General features: G+C 37.7%; 1 protein-coding gene across 3 annotated transcripts in view; it reads left to right on the forward strand.

Annotated features, from left to right (window-relative positions):
* PTPRM (protein tyrosine phosphatase receptor type M) overlaps positions 1-20,592 on the forward strand; it is a 490,843-nt gene that overhangs the window by 185,484 nt on the left and 284,767 nt on the right. For all 3 annotated transcript variants that reach the window (XM_082320958.1, XM_082320956.1, XM_082320957.1), the window contains exons 6-7: positions 7,946-8,120; positions 17,981-18,274. In XM_082320958.1, the coding sequence (XP_082177084.1) occupies positions 7,946-8,120; positions 17,981-18,274 (469 nt within the window). The remainder of the gene's footprint in view (positions 1-7,945; positions 8,121-17,980; positions 18,275-20,592) is intronic.

Raw genomic sequence — 20,592 nt, forward strand, 5'->3', positions numbered from 1 at the left:
GTTGTCTTCATTCACAAATTGCACTGTCACTGTTGAGGGGTTTACTATAGCTAGCTTTCTTTAAGCATAGGCATGCATCTCTTCTTGCCATTCATTCTTCCCATTTGAAAGGATCTTTTCAGGAGGCCGCTGCCTCGCCCTGCACAGGGCAGGGTTTTTCATCATCAAATATGTGTGTGCTTCCTTCTTGGCTACTTCTTCCTTACCTGCTTTGGAGGACTCAGTATTGCTTTGGTTTTGCCTGCTGTTCTCGTTGTTTATGACTTTGGAATAGACTTCAGGTTGTGCCCAGAACTTGCAAGTTGGACTTTCTTCGTGCTGCAAGACAGCACTTTTCCAGTGACGAGAATGTGGGACTGCAGTTTTTTAACTGTCCTGTGTCCTGGTTTCAGGTGGGATAGAGTTGATTTTTCTTCCTAGTAGCGGATATAGTGCCGTATTTTGGATTTAGCATGAGAATGATGTTGATAACACACTGATGTTTTAGTTGTTGCTAAGTCATGCTTACACCAGTCAAGGACTTTTCAGCTTCCCACGCTCTGCCCGGTGCACAAGAAGCTGGGAGGGGGCACAGCCAGGGGGGCTGACCCAGACTGGCCAAAGGGCTATGCCATGCCATATGATGTCATGCCCAGTATATAAACTGGGGGGAGCTGGCCGGGGGGACAGCGATCGCTGCTCAGGGACGGGCTGGGCATCAGTCGGCGAGTGGTGAGCAATTTTATAGTGTGTCACTTGCTTTGTATATTATTATTGTATTATTTATTATTATTATTACTACTACTATTATTCTATTTCATTTTACTTCAATTATTAAACTGTTCTTATCTTAACCCACGAGTTTTCTGACGTTCACCCTTCCAATTCTCTCCCCCATCCCACTGGGGTGGGGGGAGTGAGCGAGCGGCTGTGTGGTGCTTAGTTGCCAGCTGGGGTTAAACCACGACACCTGTTATGTACTTGCATAGAAAAGGCAGACAAATGCCTGCATTAGTATACTTTGCATTGTGTGTGCAGATGAAAATTATGCTAATGATCTTTACTTTCTCATTTTCTCCTTGTCACTCTGCTTCTTCCCAGCCCCTCCGTAAACCTGGCGTCTGCAGAACTCCAAGCCAGAGTATTTAAGATCCTGTGTATGTTCTCTTCATTTTTTTAGCAAGGTGTTCATCCTGACTCTTGGAATTTTTAATACAAATAAAAGGATGATGAGAAGTACTTAGCATTGTGTATTTCAAAGAATTAAGATACAGTATAAGATTAAATGACTTTATAAGTAGGGCTATGGGTTCAGCAAAATGCTTAGCAGATACATGGATCATTGCCATAATTTCTATCTAAAGTATAAAGCTCTGCGTTAGAGAGAGATTTCCTAGTGCTCTGTTTTCTCCAGATGTTTCTGAGAGTGTAGTTCCCTACAAGTCATTTTGTATTCCGTTGTGTGCTTTTAACGATGAATAGAAAGAAGATTTGGAATTTTTACATGTTTTGTGAGCACTGACAAATTGTTCAAGAATGTTAACTCTTCTCAATCGCTCTGGAATTTAATGTAAAAATAAAAAATAGATTGAGCAAGGGATTGGGTATTTTTTCATTTTGAAATCTCTATGTAGTAATAACGGATTTGCTCCTGTCAGAATGATACAAAACAATTTCAGTGTATAAGTACAGAGTAACTGCTTTGGGTACATCACACTGAGTTTAATGACTCCAGAAGATGCAATAATGTCTTTGTTTACTTTCTGTATGTTTAATTGTATCTTCAAATAGATGCCATTGCTTAATATTTGATAACTCGATGTGTAACTTCAGTAATGTTTTACAATATTACCTGGCAGCTCCAGCCAGCATTTAGGTTTAGTCATAATAAACAGAGATTTATGGAGAGCTATGTGATTTGAAGAAAAGGCTCCGTTATCAAACATTAAAATACTGAAAGCTGAAATCTTTCTTGAAAGGTAAAATAATAACATTTTGCTTGAATGCCCATTAGTTACACATGCAGAGTGCGATTCTGGCTCATAGCAGAATAATTCCAAATAGGACAATAATAATCTTTTTCCAGCACGGTCTCATTACTTGAATGAAATACAGTTGTTAACTTACACAGATGGAATAAATACAAGATAATCACAGGATCTGTGGTGGTTCTAATCTAGACTGACAAACAGTTGTCTTGGTTGTGAAAGCAGCGCTAGAAATGCAGAGGTAAAGCTAACTGGCTTAATTATTGGAATGATATGAACTCTGCAAAGCAATTTTGTTGAGGTATTAATTACTATTTGATTTAGATTTTATACATATTTTAAACAAAATTACTTCTGGCACTGCTGATGTTATTTGAGATCCCACTGGTATGACTTTAATCACAATTTTATAAATATGCATATTTGAAAGTGGGGTAATGCAAACCCGTTCTTTTATTAAATGTATGAAAAGCTGCTTAATCTACCTGTATGGACGGAGGGTGACGGACCGATGTTTCCTTTTAAATCTCCTCTGGCAAAATTGTTGAAACATGCCTTGAGAGTGATTAGTGCAGTGGTAGTGCTGGATATAACATCCCAGAACTTCAGTCCCTTTGAATTACTGCTGCATTCTTGTTAAAAGTATTTTTGAAAGGTTTAATATATATCTTGTTGCTGCTAAATTGCTGTTCATTTAGAAGACTTGGAGTTAGTTCATTGCCTAAAAGAGCCTCTAAGTCTAATTTAAATAACCATCAACCTATTTCTTTTCATTCTAGCTTGCCTAAAATGGAAAAATAATGTGCATTTTAAAGTGCTTTAAGCTGTCTCTGTATGCATTTATTATGCTGGTACTAGGAATGTGGATTTTCAAGCTGTATACATCCTGAGGTTAAATTAAGATTTTTTTTTTTTTTTTTAATATCCCTATGTATTAAATAACACGATGCTTAATAGAAAACTTATTCTTACAAGTGACTTACCAGTTATGTATTTTCATTAGTTGGCTTGAACTGCATTTTTGAATATGTGTATTTCTTTTTTTAAAAGCTTTCTCAGAGCATTTGAAAACATACGGGTTGCTGAGCGGCCAGTGGAACCTGTTATTTTCATTTCTGGATCTCAACATCTTTCAATCTTTGTTTTGTGGTCAAAATTCTTCTGCTTTAAGAAGGTTAGATAGCTCTGCGCTGGCAATGCGGCCTTTGTAATCGTAGCAGGTCTAGGATTAAATGATTGTGGCAGTTTCCTCTTCCCAAAGAATGAAGTGTCCTGTTCACACAGTTCTCCAAGTCCCAGAGGCAGAAAGAGCTAGCAAGCTTAATCTGTAGTAAAACCTCAGTCTTTCACATGGCAAAGAAGGGCTAAAGTAAAAAAGGAAGAACTGTTTTTATCTTTGGATTGTATTTAAAGCAAACAAACGAACAAACAAAAAAAACCTCACCCATAAAACAGAAGGACACTACAAAGTTGCTCCAGCAACCTCTTTTAATGGGTTGAGTAGAGAGTACCACAGTGTTGCACTGTAAATCATGAATTTTATACTGTTTCCTGGAATGGGATTAGTAAATTACAGACTTGTCTTTTTTTGTGTGTTTAATTTTCAATAAGATATGATCTATTTGTGAAGACTCAGGCTTCCACATAAACTGGTAGTTTGCAAGACCTATCAGTAAATTTCAAATTCTATCTTAAAAGAACTGAGATTAAGGTTTTAATGACTATAATTAGTGAAGCAATAGATTGTAAGTGATCTCTCTTATCTGTGGGACTTCAGAATGTTGCATTTGTGAGTGTTAAAAACTTATTTTTCTGAAAGCTACTAAAAATAATTCTTTGTGAAAAAATTGGTTTTTTACAGCAGGATGTACTAATATGTTCAATAAATGAATGTTCATTTTATATAAGTAAGTTATTTCTAACCATTCTAAATGAAATAACTATTGACAGTCTGCACTGAGAGCTTGTCTTTTATTATACAATGTGCTTAAAGGCGCCTGTTAAATATGGAAAAGAAAATATTATTGACATTCTCCTCCAAATTTTGGATAGTTAATTAACCCATAAAAATGACCACTGTCATACCTGTGCAGCTTCCTGAAGATACTGTGCAGTAACTCAGAACAAAATATGAATCAAATAAAGGGAGTGAAGCTGGCCGCGTGGGTACAGTTAAAACAGAAGCCATTCTGTATTTGTATATCAAATGATAAATAGCTTTTTTTTTAGACTAAAGCCAATCTTTTGCTATTTGTCTGTTGCTGAAATAAGTGTTAGGGAGAGGTTGTATATGTGGGTTGTTTGGGGTTTTGGGGGGTTTGTTGTTGTTGTTGGGTTTTCGCCTTTTTTTTTTAACTGTGCAGTCTTTTTTTTTTTCACCTTTTTTTTTTTTTTTTAAACTCTCTTCTCCAATGCCTGTGGATTGAACTTTTCTTATACTTGAATTCATTACCTTCATTACCATTCCTTTATGCTCAGGCTTAAATCAATTAGGCGGCTCTCCTACTCATTTGCTGTCATCCCAGAAGAGAGGGAAGACTTGCTCTCTTGAGCTGTATTTTTTCTTGTGGAAAGTAAAGCAATTATGTTTCTTAGTCTTTGTCTGTTCTAGACACTATGTTTTCCTTGAAAATATTTTTCCCAAAGAGACTAAAGGAAAAAATCTGTTTTTTTTTTCTCTCCTTTGAGTTCTAGTAGGAAATGTCATGCCAGTGATTTCTGTGGGACTATTTGAGTTCTAACATATAATTAGACACTCTACACTTTGCCTCTGTGAGTTTGTAATGTTTAAGAGAAGTCAGTCAAGATAAGCTTTATTAATAATAATCTCACATATATTTTACAGGTGTGTTATTATAATAATAATAAAAGCTTTTTATTCTGGAGCTCCTTCATTAATTTTGAAGCCACCATTAATAGCCTGTTTCACATCTGGATTTCAGTGGGGGGCAAAAAGGCTCAAATCTTCTGTAGAGCCAAGCTGAGTTACATTTAAGGCTCATGTAGCTTGTTCATTTGAGCAAAATGATGTATGCCTCTGAAATGCACTTCGGCTTCTCTCTTTCTCTGTCAAAATTATTGACGTGAATGGATAGCATGTGTTGCATGGCCATATAGTCGATTATTTGATCAAACCAAGATTTCCTGTTGTAGAAGAGCAGTTAAGACATTTGAAATCAGGCAAGATTAGTGTGTTCAAGAATAAGCAGAAGGTGAAAAAGATTATGGGACCTCAGTGAAATAATAATTTATTATAAATGCAGCAATGCATTGATCAGTTCCAATTTTCATTCTACATATGCCCAGAAACAGATGGGAAATAAGTCCTATGGGGCTGGGTATTTGAGCAGTTCCCTTCGTGGAGTGCTGGCAGTTTATACGTCAAGCCAGGCTGTGTGGTTCAGGATTTCTGCTGGCCATTGGGAGGTCTGAGGGGGCTGAGGGGACAGTTCTCTGCGTGGGGCCAGCGGGGAGCGTGCATGCGTCATACCTTTCCGTGGTCTCCTCTCGTCACGGGCTGCAGATAAATGCAGAAATTATACTGCCTCATGGCATTGCCTAGTCCTTTCCCTTCACCTCTTTTTCCCTTTACCAGCGTCCTGTAGCCTTTGTTGGGTGGCAACAGCAAGAAATAATGCTTAAAATATTTACATGGTTCTTCAGCTGTGTTATAACTCATGAGAGTTCTGGTAAATTCTGGATGCAGGTGCCCTGCGTGGAAGAGCGGGTGTCCCGTGCAGGCGGGAGTGCGGAGTGGCTTGTTCACACTCTAAATGAGCTGTGCTAGTTTAGGTACTAGAATTAATCAGTGTGTGGCAGTATGTTGTTCCCTAGAGAATAACTTACCCTGTTTCTTGGCAAGATAAAATAGCCTGTGTAAAGCTTCCTGATGTTGCGACTAGAAAAAAGGAAAAAATAGCGTGGGTGGATATAATATAAACACATGACTTGTCTATGCACAGAGTCCTTAAAGAGTCTGAAAGCTGCAGAAACACACTTTTTAAAACCATGTGGTTTGTGACTGGTCAGCAGCTCTGATAATTAGGATTAATCAGTTATTGTCTTAGGTAAAAAAATAATGTTGCTCTTAAGAAATATTCATTCTCCAAAATAATAATTAACCCACTCTGCTTGCATCCTGCTATCTGCAGCCATTCTTGCTAGAAGGTTATTACAGTGGCAAAACCGGTAAAAACAGTAGTTTTGAAATAGTAGTTTGAAATGTTTCTTTCTAAGTTTTGTTTTCGGTAACTGCCGTGCCACGTCAGAGAAGCTGGTTTATCTGCAGCTCAGAATTCTAGGAATTTTAAGGAGCTGGCAACTGTTTGAAGTAATTCTCAAGTAATAATTTAAGACTGAGTAATTTTTAAGGCATGATAGTACATTCTTCTTTGGGCATCTTACAAACATTTTTTTCTTTTAAATAAGCTGTGCATCACCCACATTTATTTTTGAAGAGGGAATAACTCTACCTTACTGTGCCTGAGGATCAGTATTTACTGTTAATTATGCTGCTTCTTTGACATTAATGGCATGATAAACTCTGACTTGGTTTTGTGATTTATGGATGAGTTTAATTTTATGTGGCTGGTATTTGAAACTCTCTGGTTATAACTGGTGTTTTAAGGGTACTTTCAATGTGGTGGCAAGTAAAGGCCACAACAAACTGAGGTCAGTATTCCCTATATAGGTATTAAATTCTGCTGGACAAACTACAAACTCTAGGGCAGAAAAACAGACATCACCAGCTGTGTTGATGGTTTATAGAAGCTCAGTAGTGCAGGACCCCTGCTCTGCTTGAAGCTCCTGAAGTCACAAAAACCTACTAAAAATAACTGGTATAATTACATAGCATCAGACTGTGCATATGCCTTCCTGGAGAGAGTGTCTTTTGGGAGGTGCTTGTTGGGGTTCTCCAGTTTCTCTCGATGTTTTGATAATGGCGGTAGCCTTCAGTTCGTTGAAGTTTACATGTTTCTGTGGAAAGTGCCTCTTTCTTGTTTGCTTGTTTGAGTAAATGTTGTTACTGGATTTTATATACGCTGTTTTTTTCAATCAGCTCTAGTAATTCGATGATTTTACATGTTCTGAGGGTTTTTGAGTGTTCATAGTGCATGTATCCCATTTCATGGGCAGGTGGAGCACAAGTTCTGATGAGGATCTGAGAGGCAAGTCTCTTTGCCCTCATCTTTGTGTCAGAGAGCATGGCAAGGTGTCATCTCTGCCCTCTTCTGTCTGCTACCCTCCCTTTTTTCCTCCATCAGCCATGCACAGATCACGTGAGGGAGCAGGCTGGTAGCATGGGACTTATGCCGGGCCTTGTGCTCCTCGGCTGTTACATAGCTCACGTTCTTGTGCTGTGCATGCAGTATGTTGAATTGAGGGTGAGACGCTGCATTGAGGTAGAAACTGCCCAGTTCACAGTATCATGCTGAGGAAGTGGGAGATGGAGACAGCTTCTGTCTTGTTGGTCATTCGCCTGGTAAATCTGTGCCTAGTCTCTTCCACCTGAGTCCCTGATAACCCCGTGTGTGGGTGCTGCTAGATGAGAACCATCCGTTGACATTTGCGTGCAAGCTGTGCAAGATGCATGTGCCAAGCAGCAGATGCAGAGGGGAAGAGAAAGCGGAGACTGAGTATGCTGGGTTTCGTGTTTCTTTAAAAGAAATAACTTTAAATATTTGTGTAAAGCAAGCCAAGCAAGTAAATGTTACATTGCTCTTAAATCTTTCTATTAGTTAATCTATAAAGAGTTGAAAGCAGCTGTTCCAGATGAGTGGTCACCCACTGATGATGAATGGTTTAACTCACATGGGAAGGCAGTAGCCTCACACAGTGTAAACATCTGTAAAAGTAACATACAGACTTCTGGTTTTATCTTGCATCCTCTCTTGGGGAACTTGAGAGAAATAAAATTGGTTTTCAGTATTTTTTTTTAAATGACTAACAATATCCTTTATTTTTGTTTCTTTGCCTAGGGTATTTATGTAAGGGATGCACCTTTGAAGGACATAAAAGTGTTCAACTTCCGCCGATTTGTAGCACTTTTTAGTGTGGTAAATGCCACGAAGCGGGACGCTGGCAGCTATCGCTGCATGATTCGGACAGAAGGAGGAGTTGGTGTATCAAACTATGCAGAACTGATAGTCAAAGGTATTTCACAATAAAAAAAATAAGTATTTGCATGCTCAATGTATGGAATAAGGACCTGCAATTCCTGTTTCAGTAAGAATGGCACCCATAGCCTGTTACAGTTGGTAAGAGGTTCAATAAATAGACTCTGTTTATGTAAATCTTGAGAGTCTATCCAGCTGTAACAAGAGAATGACAGAAGAAGCCAGGGCTAATTAACTAGTTAATTGTTGATTGTTGTTTTAAGTAATTCCCCAAAATGCACTATTTAGAACTATATGTCTTTGAGAGTGTATTTACAAGATTTTTTTTTAAGGTATGAATGTAATACTGGCTATTTACCTCCTTTATGGAGATTGCATTCTAAAAATATATTTACTGCAAAATATGAAAGATTTACATTAAAATGAACACGTAAAATACACATATCCCAGCATATGGAGGGATGTTTTTAAAAACAGCAGGAAACACTTAAATGTAAATAGAATGCATACAGGTATGTCCATCCTTATTATAGAAAACTGCGCTAAAACAATTTTTCAACACTCATTATATTTAAATTGCATTTTGATTGCTTCTTACTTTTATAGTAGTATTTTGGAGGAACAAAATTTTATTTTTGTTCTTTCAGAGACAAAACCAGATTCTGTAGCACCTAAGCTGTGGAGCCACATTATTGTGTTATGTGTCTTCCATTTCTGGTCCATTCTGTGCCTAACAAACAAGAAGTCAGATGAAGGGCTAACGGCTCTTTTTCTCTTCCTTCGGAAAACAATTTGATCCAAGTTGGCAAGGAGTGAACAAGTGCCATAAAACTTAATCCACCACAGGTGTGGAATTTTCCTCTGGGAAATAGGAAGGACACGCTTGCATCTGTTGTGTGTCCTCTGATTTTAGAAACAGTATCCTTCCTTGGATAGGACTTTTTTTCTTTTGGAGGTAGCATTTGGATTATCATGGATGATATCATTATAGCTGTTCTAACAGAATTAAAGAAACTTATAGGCTAAGGAGTAACAGGAGAAAGAAATTCATTTCTGTGTAGTACCTTCTTGTCACTCTGCTTTCCAAATTTTGCTCTGGGTTTTATCTTTTGGGTTAAGATACAAATTAACATTTCTTATGATTTAGTCATCTAATTAAAAAATCAGTACCTATTGCAGTGTAAGAGCTTGTACAGTTCTGGTTACAGACAGCAGGCTGGATAAGGGGCTTTGTTATTAGTTGATCTGGGATTTGCTCTTTTCTTTTTCCTAACTCTGTAATTATTTTGTATATTTATAAACCTGTATGGGATTTGTCAGGACTTTTTAAAGATGTGATCCTTCTCCTAAAGACAACTTACATGTAGGGTAATGAGCAAGGTGTGGGATAACTGTTACATCTGTTACATCTGAAAATGTAGCGTGGATGTTGTTTCTGAAGTCAGTATAGAAGGCATGTGTATGAGAAGCTAGCAGTAAAGGAGGGGGTTGAAGGACAGGAGGCACAGTGGCGTAAATAAAGAATCAGGGCAAGACATTAAAAAAGCAAAGCAAAGTGGAGGTGTTTTAGAGAAAATGGAGAGAAGCAGGACAAGGTGAGGAGAAGGAGGTTGTGAATAACCAGTGTATGAAGATAACATGACAAAACAAATTGTAGTATGAAAACTTAGATGGGCTATTTGAACGGACAGATGAAGAAAGAAACAAATAGAGAAGGTGAGATGAGAATATAATTATAAGGCACAGTGGAAAAGTCGAGGTTATTTCAGTCCAAGCAAAGATAGCATGAAAAGGAAATAAAAGGAGTGGCCAAAAATGGAAATGTATGGAAGTTAGCAAAGAGAGCAAGAAAGGGTGGAGTATGAACCCCAACAGGAATGATGAAGAATCCTTCAGACCTAACATCAGCGGAAACGAGGAAGAACGGAGACTGCCTGAAGCAGGCAGATGGAAGATTGACTGCATCAGTGACAGGAGGTACAGAAAGCCGAAGAAGTTAGATTTTTTCAATTTCTTTGATTTAGTGTGTTTTAATTTATTAGTGCTCCTTTTGCGGTGCAGTAGATGAAACTATGTAGCGTATCGTTAAAGCATTTGTGCTTACCCAGACACTGGGCACTGTGAACAAGTGCATAGCCTTCAGGCGTAATCCCATTAACTGCTTGTAGAGTGGCAAAGTAATTATGGTAATCCCCGTTGCCTGTGTTGGAGCTTTTATGAGACCACCTGCAGGTCATTCCTTCTGACCTAAAAAGACCCATTTTAAACATTGTGCTGGAAAACCTTAGATGACTATACTGAAATAGTAGCATTAGGGGCTAATTAGCAAATATGCTTTCTTATTGATGGCATATAATTAAGAAATTGTATTTCCTGATTTTGTCAGTAGCTTTTCGTCAATGTTAGTTAGCAGAATTCAAAGATAATGGATTGATTTCAGTGCCCCTGTATCTTTTTTTCATCCATTTTCATCAATAAATCATGAAAAAACGTACATTTACCCGTATTGCATGTAATGCTTAGTACGCATGGGAATTACTGATGGGTTAATAATAGTATGTGTAGAAACAGTGGTGTAACTACTCCCCGCTCTTTGTTGGAAACAATGAATCTAATTCTCTTCTCATTTACGCTGGTGTAACTAAGCTGACTTAAGAGGAATTTCCCTGGAATTACATTGCTAGGATGACAGGAGAGTCAAACCAAGCGTTTGTAAGTTAAGAGATCAGTTCTTTACATTTATTGTGCTCTGTTTCATTCTGGTTACTGAACTTGTAACTCAAGTTGCAAATAAGTAAATCCTGCACTGGAGTTGGGATTTTTTCAAAATATCTTTGCTTTTAAGTAGGGACATTTGCACAGCAGAGTGGGTTACAACTGCGTACAATGTTCATTCTACTTCATTGTAGATAGAGTTTCACTAAAGAGGAACTTACTTTAAGTAGATTCCAGTTACTTTCTTATGTAAACCTCTCTAAGGTTTGTAGTGCTGCTGTGGCATGATGTTGTGTGGCACTGGGGACCAGGTACCAGAACTTTCGAAATCAGCAGAAAGGCCACTAGTGTCAGGTGCTGCAAACCAAACACGAAACCACAAAGGAAGAGGAATCAAATCTTGAACATGAGAGATATGTAGCAAACAGACAAATGTTCCTTTTTTCTTTTTCTTTTTTTTTTTTTTTTTTTACCTGAGCAGATATAGTTATAGCGAGGTTTAGTCTGTATGGGGGGAGGAGGGGGAGCAATTAAAGAGCTGTCCGTTAATCCCATGTTATCTTATTAAAGAACTGTAAACATGAATATTGTCTAGTTAATGAGCAAAAAGCCTGTCAGTGAACAATTAGTCTGGCCTTAAACAAGAAGGAAAAAAAAGAGGTTTTTTTGAAAACTTGTTTGTGTTATCTTGTATGCCTTTTGTGGATGGTGAAATAAAGTATTGATTGCTCTATTTAAATAAATCCTGAAGGGGAGGTTTTCAATTTACCCGAGTGTTTGTTCTGATAGGAAAGGCTGAAAAGACAAGTGCCTTGTCATTGTGTGTGCTCAAACTACACAGTATCCTCATCTAAGTTTGTCAGAGAATTGGATTGAAATGTCACTTCATCTAATGGGAGACATGAAATTGGCCTCATCAGATCACCCACTTATTGTAAAAAACAGCAGTTCGTATCTAATGGGTGACATAAAAGTAATCAAACATTGAGCAAGAGGAAAATAGTAGGGTGGAATTGATTAAATGTATTTGGTGAAGTAAATTAGACTTCTACATACAGTCCCTAGGTTGAATTTTTCTAATAGTGGGCAGATCCAACACAGATTAGATTTAGGAGAACAGAATGAGCCTGTCTGAGCAGACATCAGATTATTACAGAGTTCAGACTGCTTATTGAGTTCAAACAAGGTAAACCTAGGTGTCAGATTGGTTAAAAGGAGTTTTGTTAGGTTTTTAAGTGAGGGCATAGAAAGGTAACCATCTGTAATGCCGGCACCTTAAATGTCTGCATCTTTCCAAATGGAAGATTTAACACCAGGAACAGAACCAAACCTCTTCTGGGCCTCTAGAGCAACCATAAAAATTTGTTCTGGAGGGCAAAAATCATTTTGAGATCAAGGCACAGTAAGAAAACATTAAAGAATGCTTATCGGTTGTATCAATTGTTCTCATACATTAAGTTTACATGGGTACTTAAAGTCTGTTTTTTCTCTCTGCCAACTAGCCTTTCATGCTGGATCCATCAATCTGTCTGTTCCCTTTTTTTACAAACAGTGGTGGTATTAGGACTTATTTTTATGGTTGCCTGACAATTCCTGTCGTGAAGTCCTGCTTTCGGATGCTCATATTTTGGCAAACTGGCTTCAGGCTGGTATTTTCCAGTGTGGGTGTGTGCCTCAGCCTGAAGGTTTTGAGAAAACCTCCAGCCAAAACAGTTGAGATAGTTCGGCCATCTTAGCAAACTTGCCATAAGAAAGTGCTGAAGACTCTGGGCTTTGAAGCAGGAACTTTTTTTCAGGAGGGTAATAGTTATGTCAAGAATACTGTTTTTCTATTCCTGTGAAAATCTGCTTTCAAGTATAGTCAATTTACAAGCTACTAAATAAAATCCACCAAGCCCTCCATTCTGATATGTACATTGGAGGCTTCTTAGAGTTAAACTCTCAAATTCCCCCCAGATTCTAGATACAGCGAACGGAATTTAAATGAGGCACTGATCTGAGCTCCTCTGGGACAGGCTGGATCCAGGCACAGGCATCAAAAGCTGTGAGCTTAGCATTCCTGTGCTTTTAGTATACCACCCTCCACCTCACTGAGCCCTTGGACTGTGAGAGTAAAATGGTGAGGTGCATGATGTGGATAGTGAAGGGTGCAAGAGCAAGTAACTGCATACTTGGATGAGGTTGTTAGTGTTGGGACTGGAAGGTATGGCAAACTGGGAGGTCTTCTCATGTGAGGGAGGAGGTAGATGAAAATTGGGACTACATAAGCACTAAGAACTAGGGAGAAAGACGACAAAGAGTGGAAGATAAACATACATACATGCATATGCAAAAATATGTATGTGTGTATATACATATATATGTATGTAGGGGGTGAGGATGGGGGCTGAGGCCAGTGGACAAGGGAACTGTCTGGAAAGGGGAACTGTCTAGTGCAGGAGGGGAGAGGAGAAGCAGATGCTAGGGAGAAGCATGCTTAGAAGAACAGCAGCAGACTGGAAGGCAGGGAGAGGAGCAGTCACAGAGCTCGTAGATACAGCCTGGGGTAAAAAAAAAAAAAGAAACCTGGGGTGGAATTTAGTGGTGTTTGGAATGTGTGGGGATGGTGACCATAGTGTGGGGAGAAAACGAAAACTCAGCAAAGCTGAGAATGGGAAGGGTAGATGGGTTTAGACCACTTAGGTCAGCAGATGAGGATGGAGCAAGGGTAGCGCAGGCTGAGGCACTGCTGTCTTAAAAGAGAGTTGGCGAGTCAGGAGTGGGCAAGTCGGAGAAATTGGGTTTGAGAGGAATCATGTTTGGGGAAGGGAACAGTTTGTGCCTAGTTAGGGATGAGCGGTAATAGTAATGCTACTACTACAGGGTTTATCAGGATATCTACTGATGTCCAGCTAGTTAGATTGTGTCAGCATAGGCTTATCAGTGTATAGTACAAGGACACTTGTTTTTCTGTGAAGTTTCAAAATATGTATAAAACACAACAATGACATTTTCTTAAATGAAGAATTTACAAGTAGTTTTAAGAACATTAAGATACTGAGTCAGGTCAAGTTTTCATCCTGAACAGTCTCAGTGAAGGAATAGTGTAAAATTAGCTCACGTGTTATGCATCATACTGTTCAGAGGTATTGTTTAATTAAATAATTCAGTGCTTTGGCAGGAATTATTTAAAGATTTTTTTGAAAAAAATATTGCATGAAGAACTGTGGTGTTTCAAAATCATTGCCATGTCTTTTGTTATCAGTTGGGGTATTTGTTGCCTTTCATCCACAATTAAATGCTGCAAAATGACACTGCTCTCCATTGTTTCCAAATGGACAGAATCATCTGCATGCTCAAAAGAGGAGCACAATAATATATATATATATGCATAAAAAAAACAAACTAGAGAGGAAAATGGAAGAAGAAAATTCTTAAAGCTGTTTAGTTGATTTCAAGACTATAAAATTATAATGATTTGATTAGTTTTATAATAATTAAGATGTTATTGATATGGACATAGCATCAGAGATGGTTGATGGCTTATTTTTATCACTTCACCTACTCATGATGTGCTGAACAGTATCATGTGGGAATATCATGGCATTGTCTTTCTAACAGTTACTATTTAAAAAAAATTAGCTTGTAGGATAAATGTTTCTTTCTTATTCCCCCGCAAATGTAGCATGGCTCCATTCTCTCACTCTCTCACCTCAAAAGAAAAATCAAAAAATGTTATTGTCACTACTGAAGTAGATTTTTTTCATTTTTCAAGTTAGCTGTTCTGAGCCACAGAGAAGAAATGTGTATTTTTTGTGTTCTATAACTCACTTAAACCTCAGAGATTTACATTATCTCCACTGGCATCTCTGTGTGATGCCTTTCCCCTCCCTATTAAAATTTTAAAACAACTGCAAAACATAAAGATGTTAGGATCTTGTAGAAAATGTTTGGAAATTCTGTATAATTTAAAGCACAAAGCAGTGTAAATAAAGGAGTTGCCATTTCAAGTATGTTTCCAGTTAATATAGAAGCACGTAAGAATGAGTAGTTTATATGCAGGTATGGCTAAATTTGTTTATATTCTCTGCATGAGGAGGTCTGCTCCTTATCATAAAGGCTTTGTCTTTTTCTTATATTTACTCTAAATGATTAATTTCGGTAGGGTGACATTAGAGCATCTGCCTACACCTTTCTGTCATCTGCAGACCTCTAGCTTTGTAAGGTCGCCACTATTTTCTCTCCATTAGGGATTATGCCCATCGCCATTTGTCACAGAATTCAAGAAGAGGTCACCTGTCTGCCCAAAGTCTAAAAAGCATTAAATTTGAAATTATAGATACACTTACCTTCTTTTTTTTGAGTTAATATTCTGTTTTAAAAGCCTGTCTTTAAAGGGTTTCATAGTACTGAATAGCTTTGCTTACTTCCGTTTCAAGAGAGATCTACAGGGAACAACTCCTCCCTAAGCTAAACTGTCACACTAAATAGCCACCGCTACAAACTTGTTTCTGCAACCAGGTGAAATTCCTTCCTTGATGTACACAGCTGTAAAATTACAGGTCTATTGTACCCTTTTCATAAAGGTATTAATCAGAAAATAATTTGCATGGTATTTATTTGAGACTACACTAGTGTCCACCAGTAAAACTGCTTTTAGTGAAAGATGGTGCTGTAGTCTGGTACTTACCTGATTAAGTGATTCAAACTCCTCAGTATCCTAAAAAAACTAAATCATTCTGCCTAAAGGAGGAATAAATGAATAATTCAAAAGAACAACTTTGATACCTTAGTCATGAAATCGGCTCGTTATATTTAGTAGTACACCGCTTGTATTGAAGTGTCTGCTTAACTCTGGGTCTCATGTTTTTAACCAGTCACTTAATAATGAGCATCATATTTGTAATGAAATGTTCGTTATAGGTAACCTTGATCTTTGGTAAGAAGACTACTTTTAGTATTAAACTACATTACTAGTATTAAACTGCAGTATATGCAGGCTTTGCTGAAATCATGCAGCTTGCATTAACCTTTTGCACTTTGGTCACAAAGAAAAGAAAAATATGCCCTGAGGGATAAAAAGACAATAAAATACTGTCTATTTCAAGTACTTGTAATACTTGCAATGAATTGGTGTAACCACTAACCTTAGTGACCTAACTCCTGAGTTCGCATTTTGAGTGGCACTTCAACAGCCTTTAGTAGCATTTGAAACTTGAAAGTAATTAACTGTTCTTTCAGCATGGCTAAGTAAATGCCTTAGGATGCTCTATAAAAGTTCCATTTCATGTCTTGGTTCACAAAACAGCCTAATGATTTGAATTGATGCTAAATCATTTTGAGTCAAGTCAGAACTGTTTCCAGACATGCTATCGCTGTATGAAGCAATAGTTTATATACTTCAGGAACAATAATTTCGATAAAACTGCAGTATGTGTCTAACTGAAAGATTACATCAGTTTGCCGTATATTGCTATTGACATATAACAGTGTTCTCCCTAGTGATTTGAAAATGTAAACAGTATTCTTCTCTTTATGCACTGGAATCTACCACAATATATTAAGCTGGGTTTATGTCTGTTGCAGTCAGTAATAATTAGTAGGCATCTTTGGCGACAATCTGGATTGTTGCCCACTGTATCATGTTCTTCATGATAGTAATCAATTAGTGTTGTTAAGATGAAAATATATAACGCCGATGCCTATGTTTGCTGTTTTGTGATGTCATCTTTCAGGAATTACTAACAGATTGCACAGATTGAAGCTTACGTACAAGTGTACAGTGCTAATTAGAAACACTATCTGAGGCATAGCTAATCGTCAGTGTACTTAGTGCTCTGTGAGTTGAGTACTCTTTCTCTAAATGAAAGAAGGTAGCATAACATGGGATAATTACATGTTTGTTACAACAGCAATTCTACTATTTCTCAGGAAATATTAATACTAATTTCCAGAGTTCCTTTCTCCCTTGCACTTCATTCTTTTATGTTATTTGCTTTAACTATGACTTTGAAGTCCTTGAGAAAATGATGAAATATATAAATTCAACTTGTCTTCTGTTTGACTACCTATATCTGAACACATTGGGAAATGGTTAGCAGAAGAGGATAAATTTGAATCTACAGCTTAGGGAAGACAGATGTTCTACGTTCATTACGTATTCTGTGTAGCCTTAAGAAGGTGGCAGTGTTTGCTGATAGATATGTTAAGGATATTGGATCAAACAGTGCCTTATTACAGCGGCCTGGTTTCATTCCACATGAATATATTTAACCAATGGGAAGGTGAATTTTATGCAGATGTGATGCAGGAAACAGCAGGGTAATTTCCTGGTTAATCAATAGGAAAAAAGTGAATTTGTTATTTACTTTTAAAAAGAGATGATGCCTGCAAATTATTTCTGCAGTCTAATTTAAAATTACATGTCCATCACATAATAAATAAAAGTGGTTTTAAAATTTTGCTCACTTTTAAAATCCTTAGAATGTAAACTATCAGGAGATCACACACGTGCTTGCTCTGTGAGACAGAGTACTGCTTCTGTGTGGTAGTTACTGAAAATAAGCCATTACATGAAATAGAGTCAGAGTTGTAGTAAAGACTCCAGAATTCCCCCAGCTCTCATTTAGAAGCTCTTTCTGTTTAAGCAGGATATAGGACTTGAAAAAATAGTATATTTATTCTGCTTACACAGAAGTCTGAACATCTGAAGGCTGAGCAGTACAGTCCATGAGAAATAATGAATAAAAAATTCTTTTTGTTTTCATGAAGAAGTCACTGTTCTGGCTATGTCTAAGAATAGACTACAATATCAATTTTAGCTTAAAAATGTTAGCTTTGAGTAGGATTTATATTTACATCCGGTAAGAACTGTATTTTGATAAGAAAACCTGAGATTATCTTTTTTAAATTGGAAGTTGAAAGTTGCCATGTAATGTCTAGTGAATAGAATTGCAGTTGCACCCAGTTTGAAGTCACATGGTATAAAACAAAAGCTTCATGTTAAACTCCCCAAGTGCATAAGCAAAAGTTTGCATATTGCAGTTTATCTGTTAATCTGTAGTGATTATTTCTTCATATCCATATTTTTATGCAACCTTCAGCTCTAATATAGTACAAAATCCATGGTTTATTTGAATGTTTTAGAAGCAAAAAAAATGCCAGTATAATCATTGTTGCTTTTTGTAACTTATTGTGCTTCAGAGCCACCAGTTCCCATTGCTCCACCTCAGCTGTCCTCAGTTGGTGCAACTTACCTGTGGATACAGTTGAATGCCAATTCCATCAATGGGGATGGACCTATTATTCAAAGGGAAGTTGAGTATCGAACTTCAAGTGGAAGCTGGTATGACATACAGCCTGTGGACTCCACAAGCTATAAGATTGGGCACCTGGATCCTGACACAGAATATGAAATCAGTGTGTTACTTACAAGACCAGGTGAAGGAGGAACTGGATCTCCTGGCCCAGCTCTCAAAACAAGAACAAAATGTGCTGGTGAGTACTCAAAAGTGATTGGAAAATTGTAAGCCTCTTTCTACGGTTGAAAACGTAAGCAGTTTTTACTGTCTACCTTAAACTAGCAGGCTGCAGGAATTAAGACTGGATGCTTTTAAGTATAAGCTGTTAGCATTTACCAGCTATGATGACCTTGAAACCAGCCTTCAGAGCCACTGCGGATTGTAGATGAAATCATACTTGTGCATGCCTTAAAGTGGTCAGTGTGCAGTGCTGTATAAATAAACAATTTTTACTGTCAGGTGTGCACTGAGCTCTCTCCATTTCATTACACCCCTCACTTGCTAGTGTATGTTTGTGTGTCAGGTTAGTTCATCCTTTTTTGGGGGTTTGCTTTTTTTCTTTTTTTTTTGGCTAGTATCCCAAGCTTGGTAAGAACTTTGTTTGTTTTGGATAAAGTTTCTTTTTTCCTTTTTTCAATGTCAGGTATATCAAACTTGTAGATAAAGTGGAAAGAGATCCTGTGTAACAGCAAAAGTGTTCACTGTTAAGTCTCAATTAGCAGATGAGGTTTAGCAAAGGACTGCTTTCTTGAGTGACTGATAGCATGTCTTTTCATTAAATGAGATAGTGTGATTTGTGGTGCTGTGTAGCAGTGTTGGCTCCTGTTTTGGATGTCATAATTAATAGTGCTGACCTCTGACTGTAAAAAGATACAAAGTAGACCTATTATGCAAAGGCAATTGCACAGTAATTTTCAGGAAGAGTGGCAGTGATATTAATTTGTCATTCAGCTGCTCAGAAAATAATAGAGTATACAGTGACCTGGAATTTTTTTTTGTCAGTAGTATTTTCCCCCAATATTTTGAATCTTCTTTCTGCTGCTGTAAAGTTGGTGGAAGATAGGCAGAAGTGTACCTAGAGGAAATGGGACGAAGCAAATGGTATTAGCTTATTGATCCTAATCTTTTAAAGAATGGCTTGATGTTATTTGTCTTTTTAACAGGAAAAATTACATACTTTAACAGAAACAATGATGTATTTCCATGGCATATGAAAGTAAAGTTACTTTTTGTAAAGTCACCTGGCCACCTGTCAGTAACTAAATGGCATTTCAGTTGAACCGATTGGTGTGATGTCAAACATAGAATGAAATTTAGTTGCTGTCAGAATCCCAGTGTTATGTTTTGAAGACGCATTCTTATACAAGTACTAACTCTTTGATGTTCTTTTCGGGTTTTTTTCTTCCTCTCATTACTGGAAAGAAGTATTTAATGAAAAATACCAAAAAGCAGTGCAGTTAAGTTATAATAGTAGTTAGGTATTTTGTATTTGTAAGATTTTCTTTACTAGACTAGGATAACTTCAGCTTAGTCAAAAGTGAGGCATAAAAATTAATTAGAGTTCCCTTCAGGAGGGTTTCTGGGGCACTATGCCTTTCATAATAATATAGAATTATCTGTCTAGACAATGTAAGTATGTATTTAATACACAAGTACGTAAGTTTTCTAAAAGTAAAAGTTTTTCTCATAGTTTGATCATCTGCTTATGTGATTAGATGATGTAACATTGGGTGCTGTGTAAGTGAGCCTGTCTGAGGTAAAGGGTTAGAGAGTGTGGTGGGTTGATGCCAGCGGCCCACACAGCCGCTCGCTCAGTCACCTCTGCCACGGGACAGGGAGAAAATAGAAGGAAGGCAAGAAGACACATGGATTGAGATGGAGACAGTTTAATAGGTGAAGCAAAAGCTGTGCTCACAAGCAAAGCAAAAAAGAAATTTATTCACTATTTCCCATTGGCAGGCAGCTGTTAGCCACTTCCTGGGAAGCAGGGCCTCAGCACACATAAAGGTTACTCAAGAAGACAAATGCCATAACAACGAACATCCCCCCTTCCTCCTCCTTTCCTTGAGCTTTGATTGCTGACTGTGGCATCATATGGTATGGAATATCCCTTTGGTCAGGTGGAGTCAGCTGTCCCTGCTGTGTCCCCTCCCAGCCTCTTGTCCACCTCCAGTCTACTTGCTGGGGGCTGTGGAGTGGAAAATAAAGCAAGCCTTGAGGTGGTGCAAGCACTGCTCAGCAACATTCAAAAAACTGGTTTGTTATCAACCTTTTTTTAGTCAGAAATCCAAAACACAGCACCATACAGGCTGCTATGGAGGAAATTAACTCCATCCCAGCCAGACCCAGTAGAGAGAGAGAGAGATCCAGAATTTTAGTTGTATTTAAGAACATCATATGCTTTCTGGTCTTTTTAGTGGTACACACTGTTGAGTAGTAAAACATGCCTTCAGTCTCATAAACCACTATGTACTGGAAGTATTTTATTACCTAGTAATGTCTTGTAATACATTA

Source organism: Platalea leucorodia (assembly GCF_965183815.1).
Source record: "Platalea leucorodia genome assembly, chromosome: 1".
Lineage (NCBI taxonomy): Eukaryota > Metazoa > Chordata > Aves > Pelecaniformes > Threskiornithidae > Platalea > Platalea leucorodia.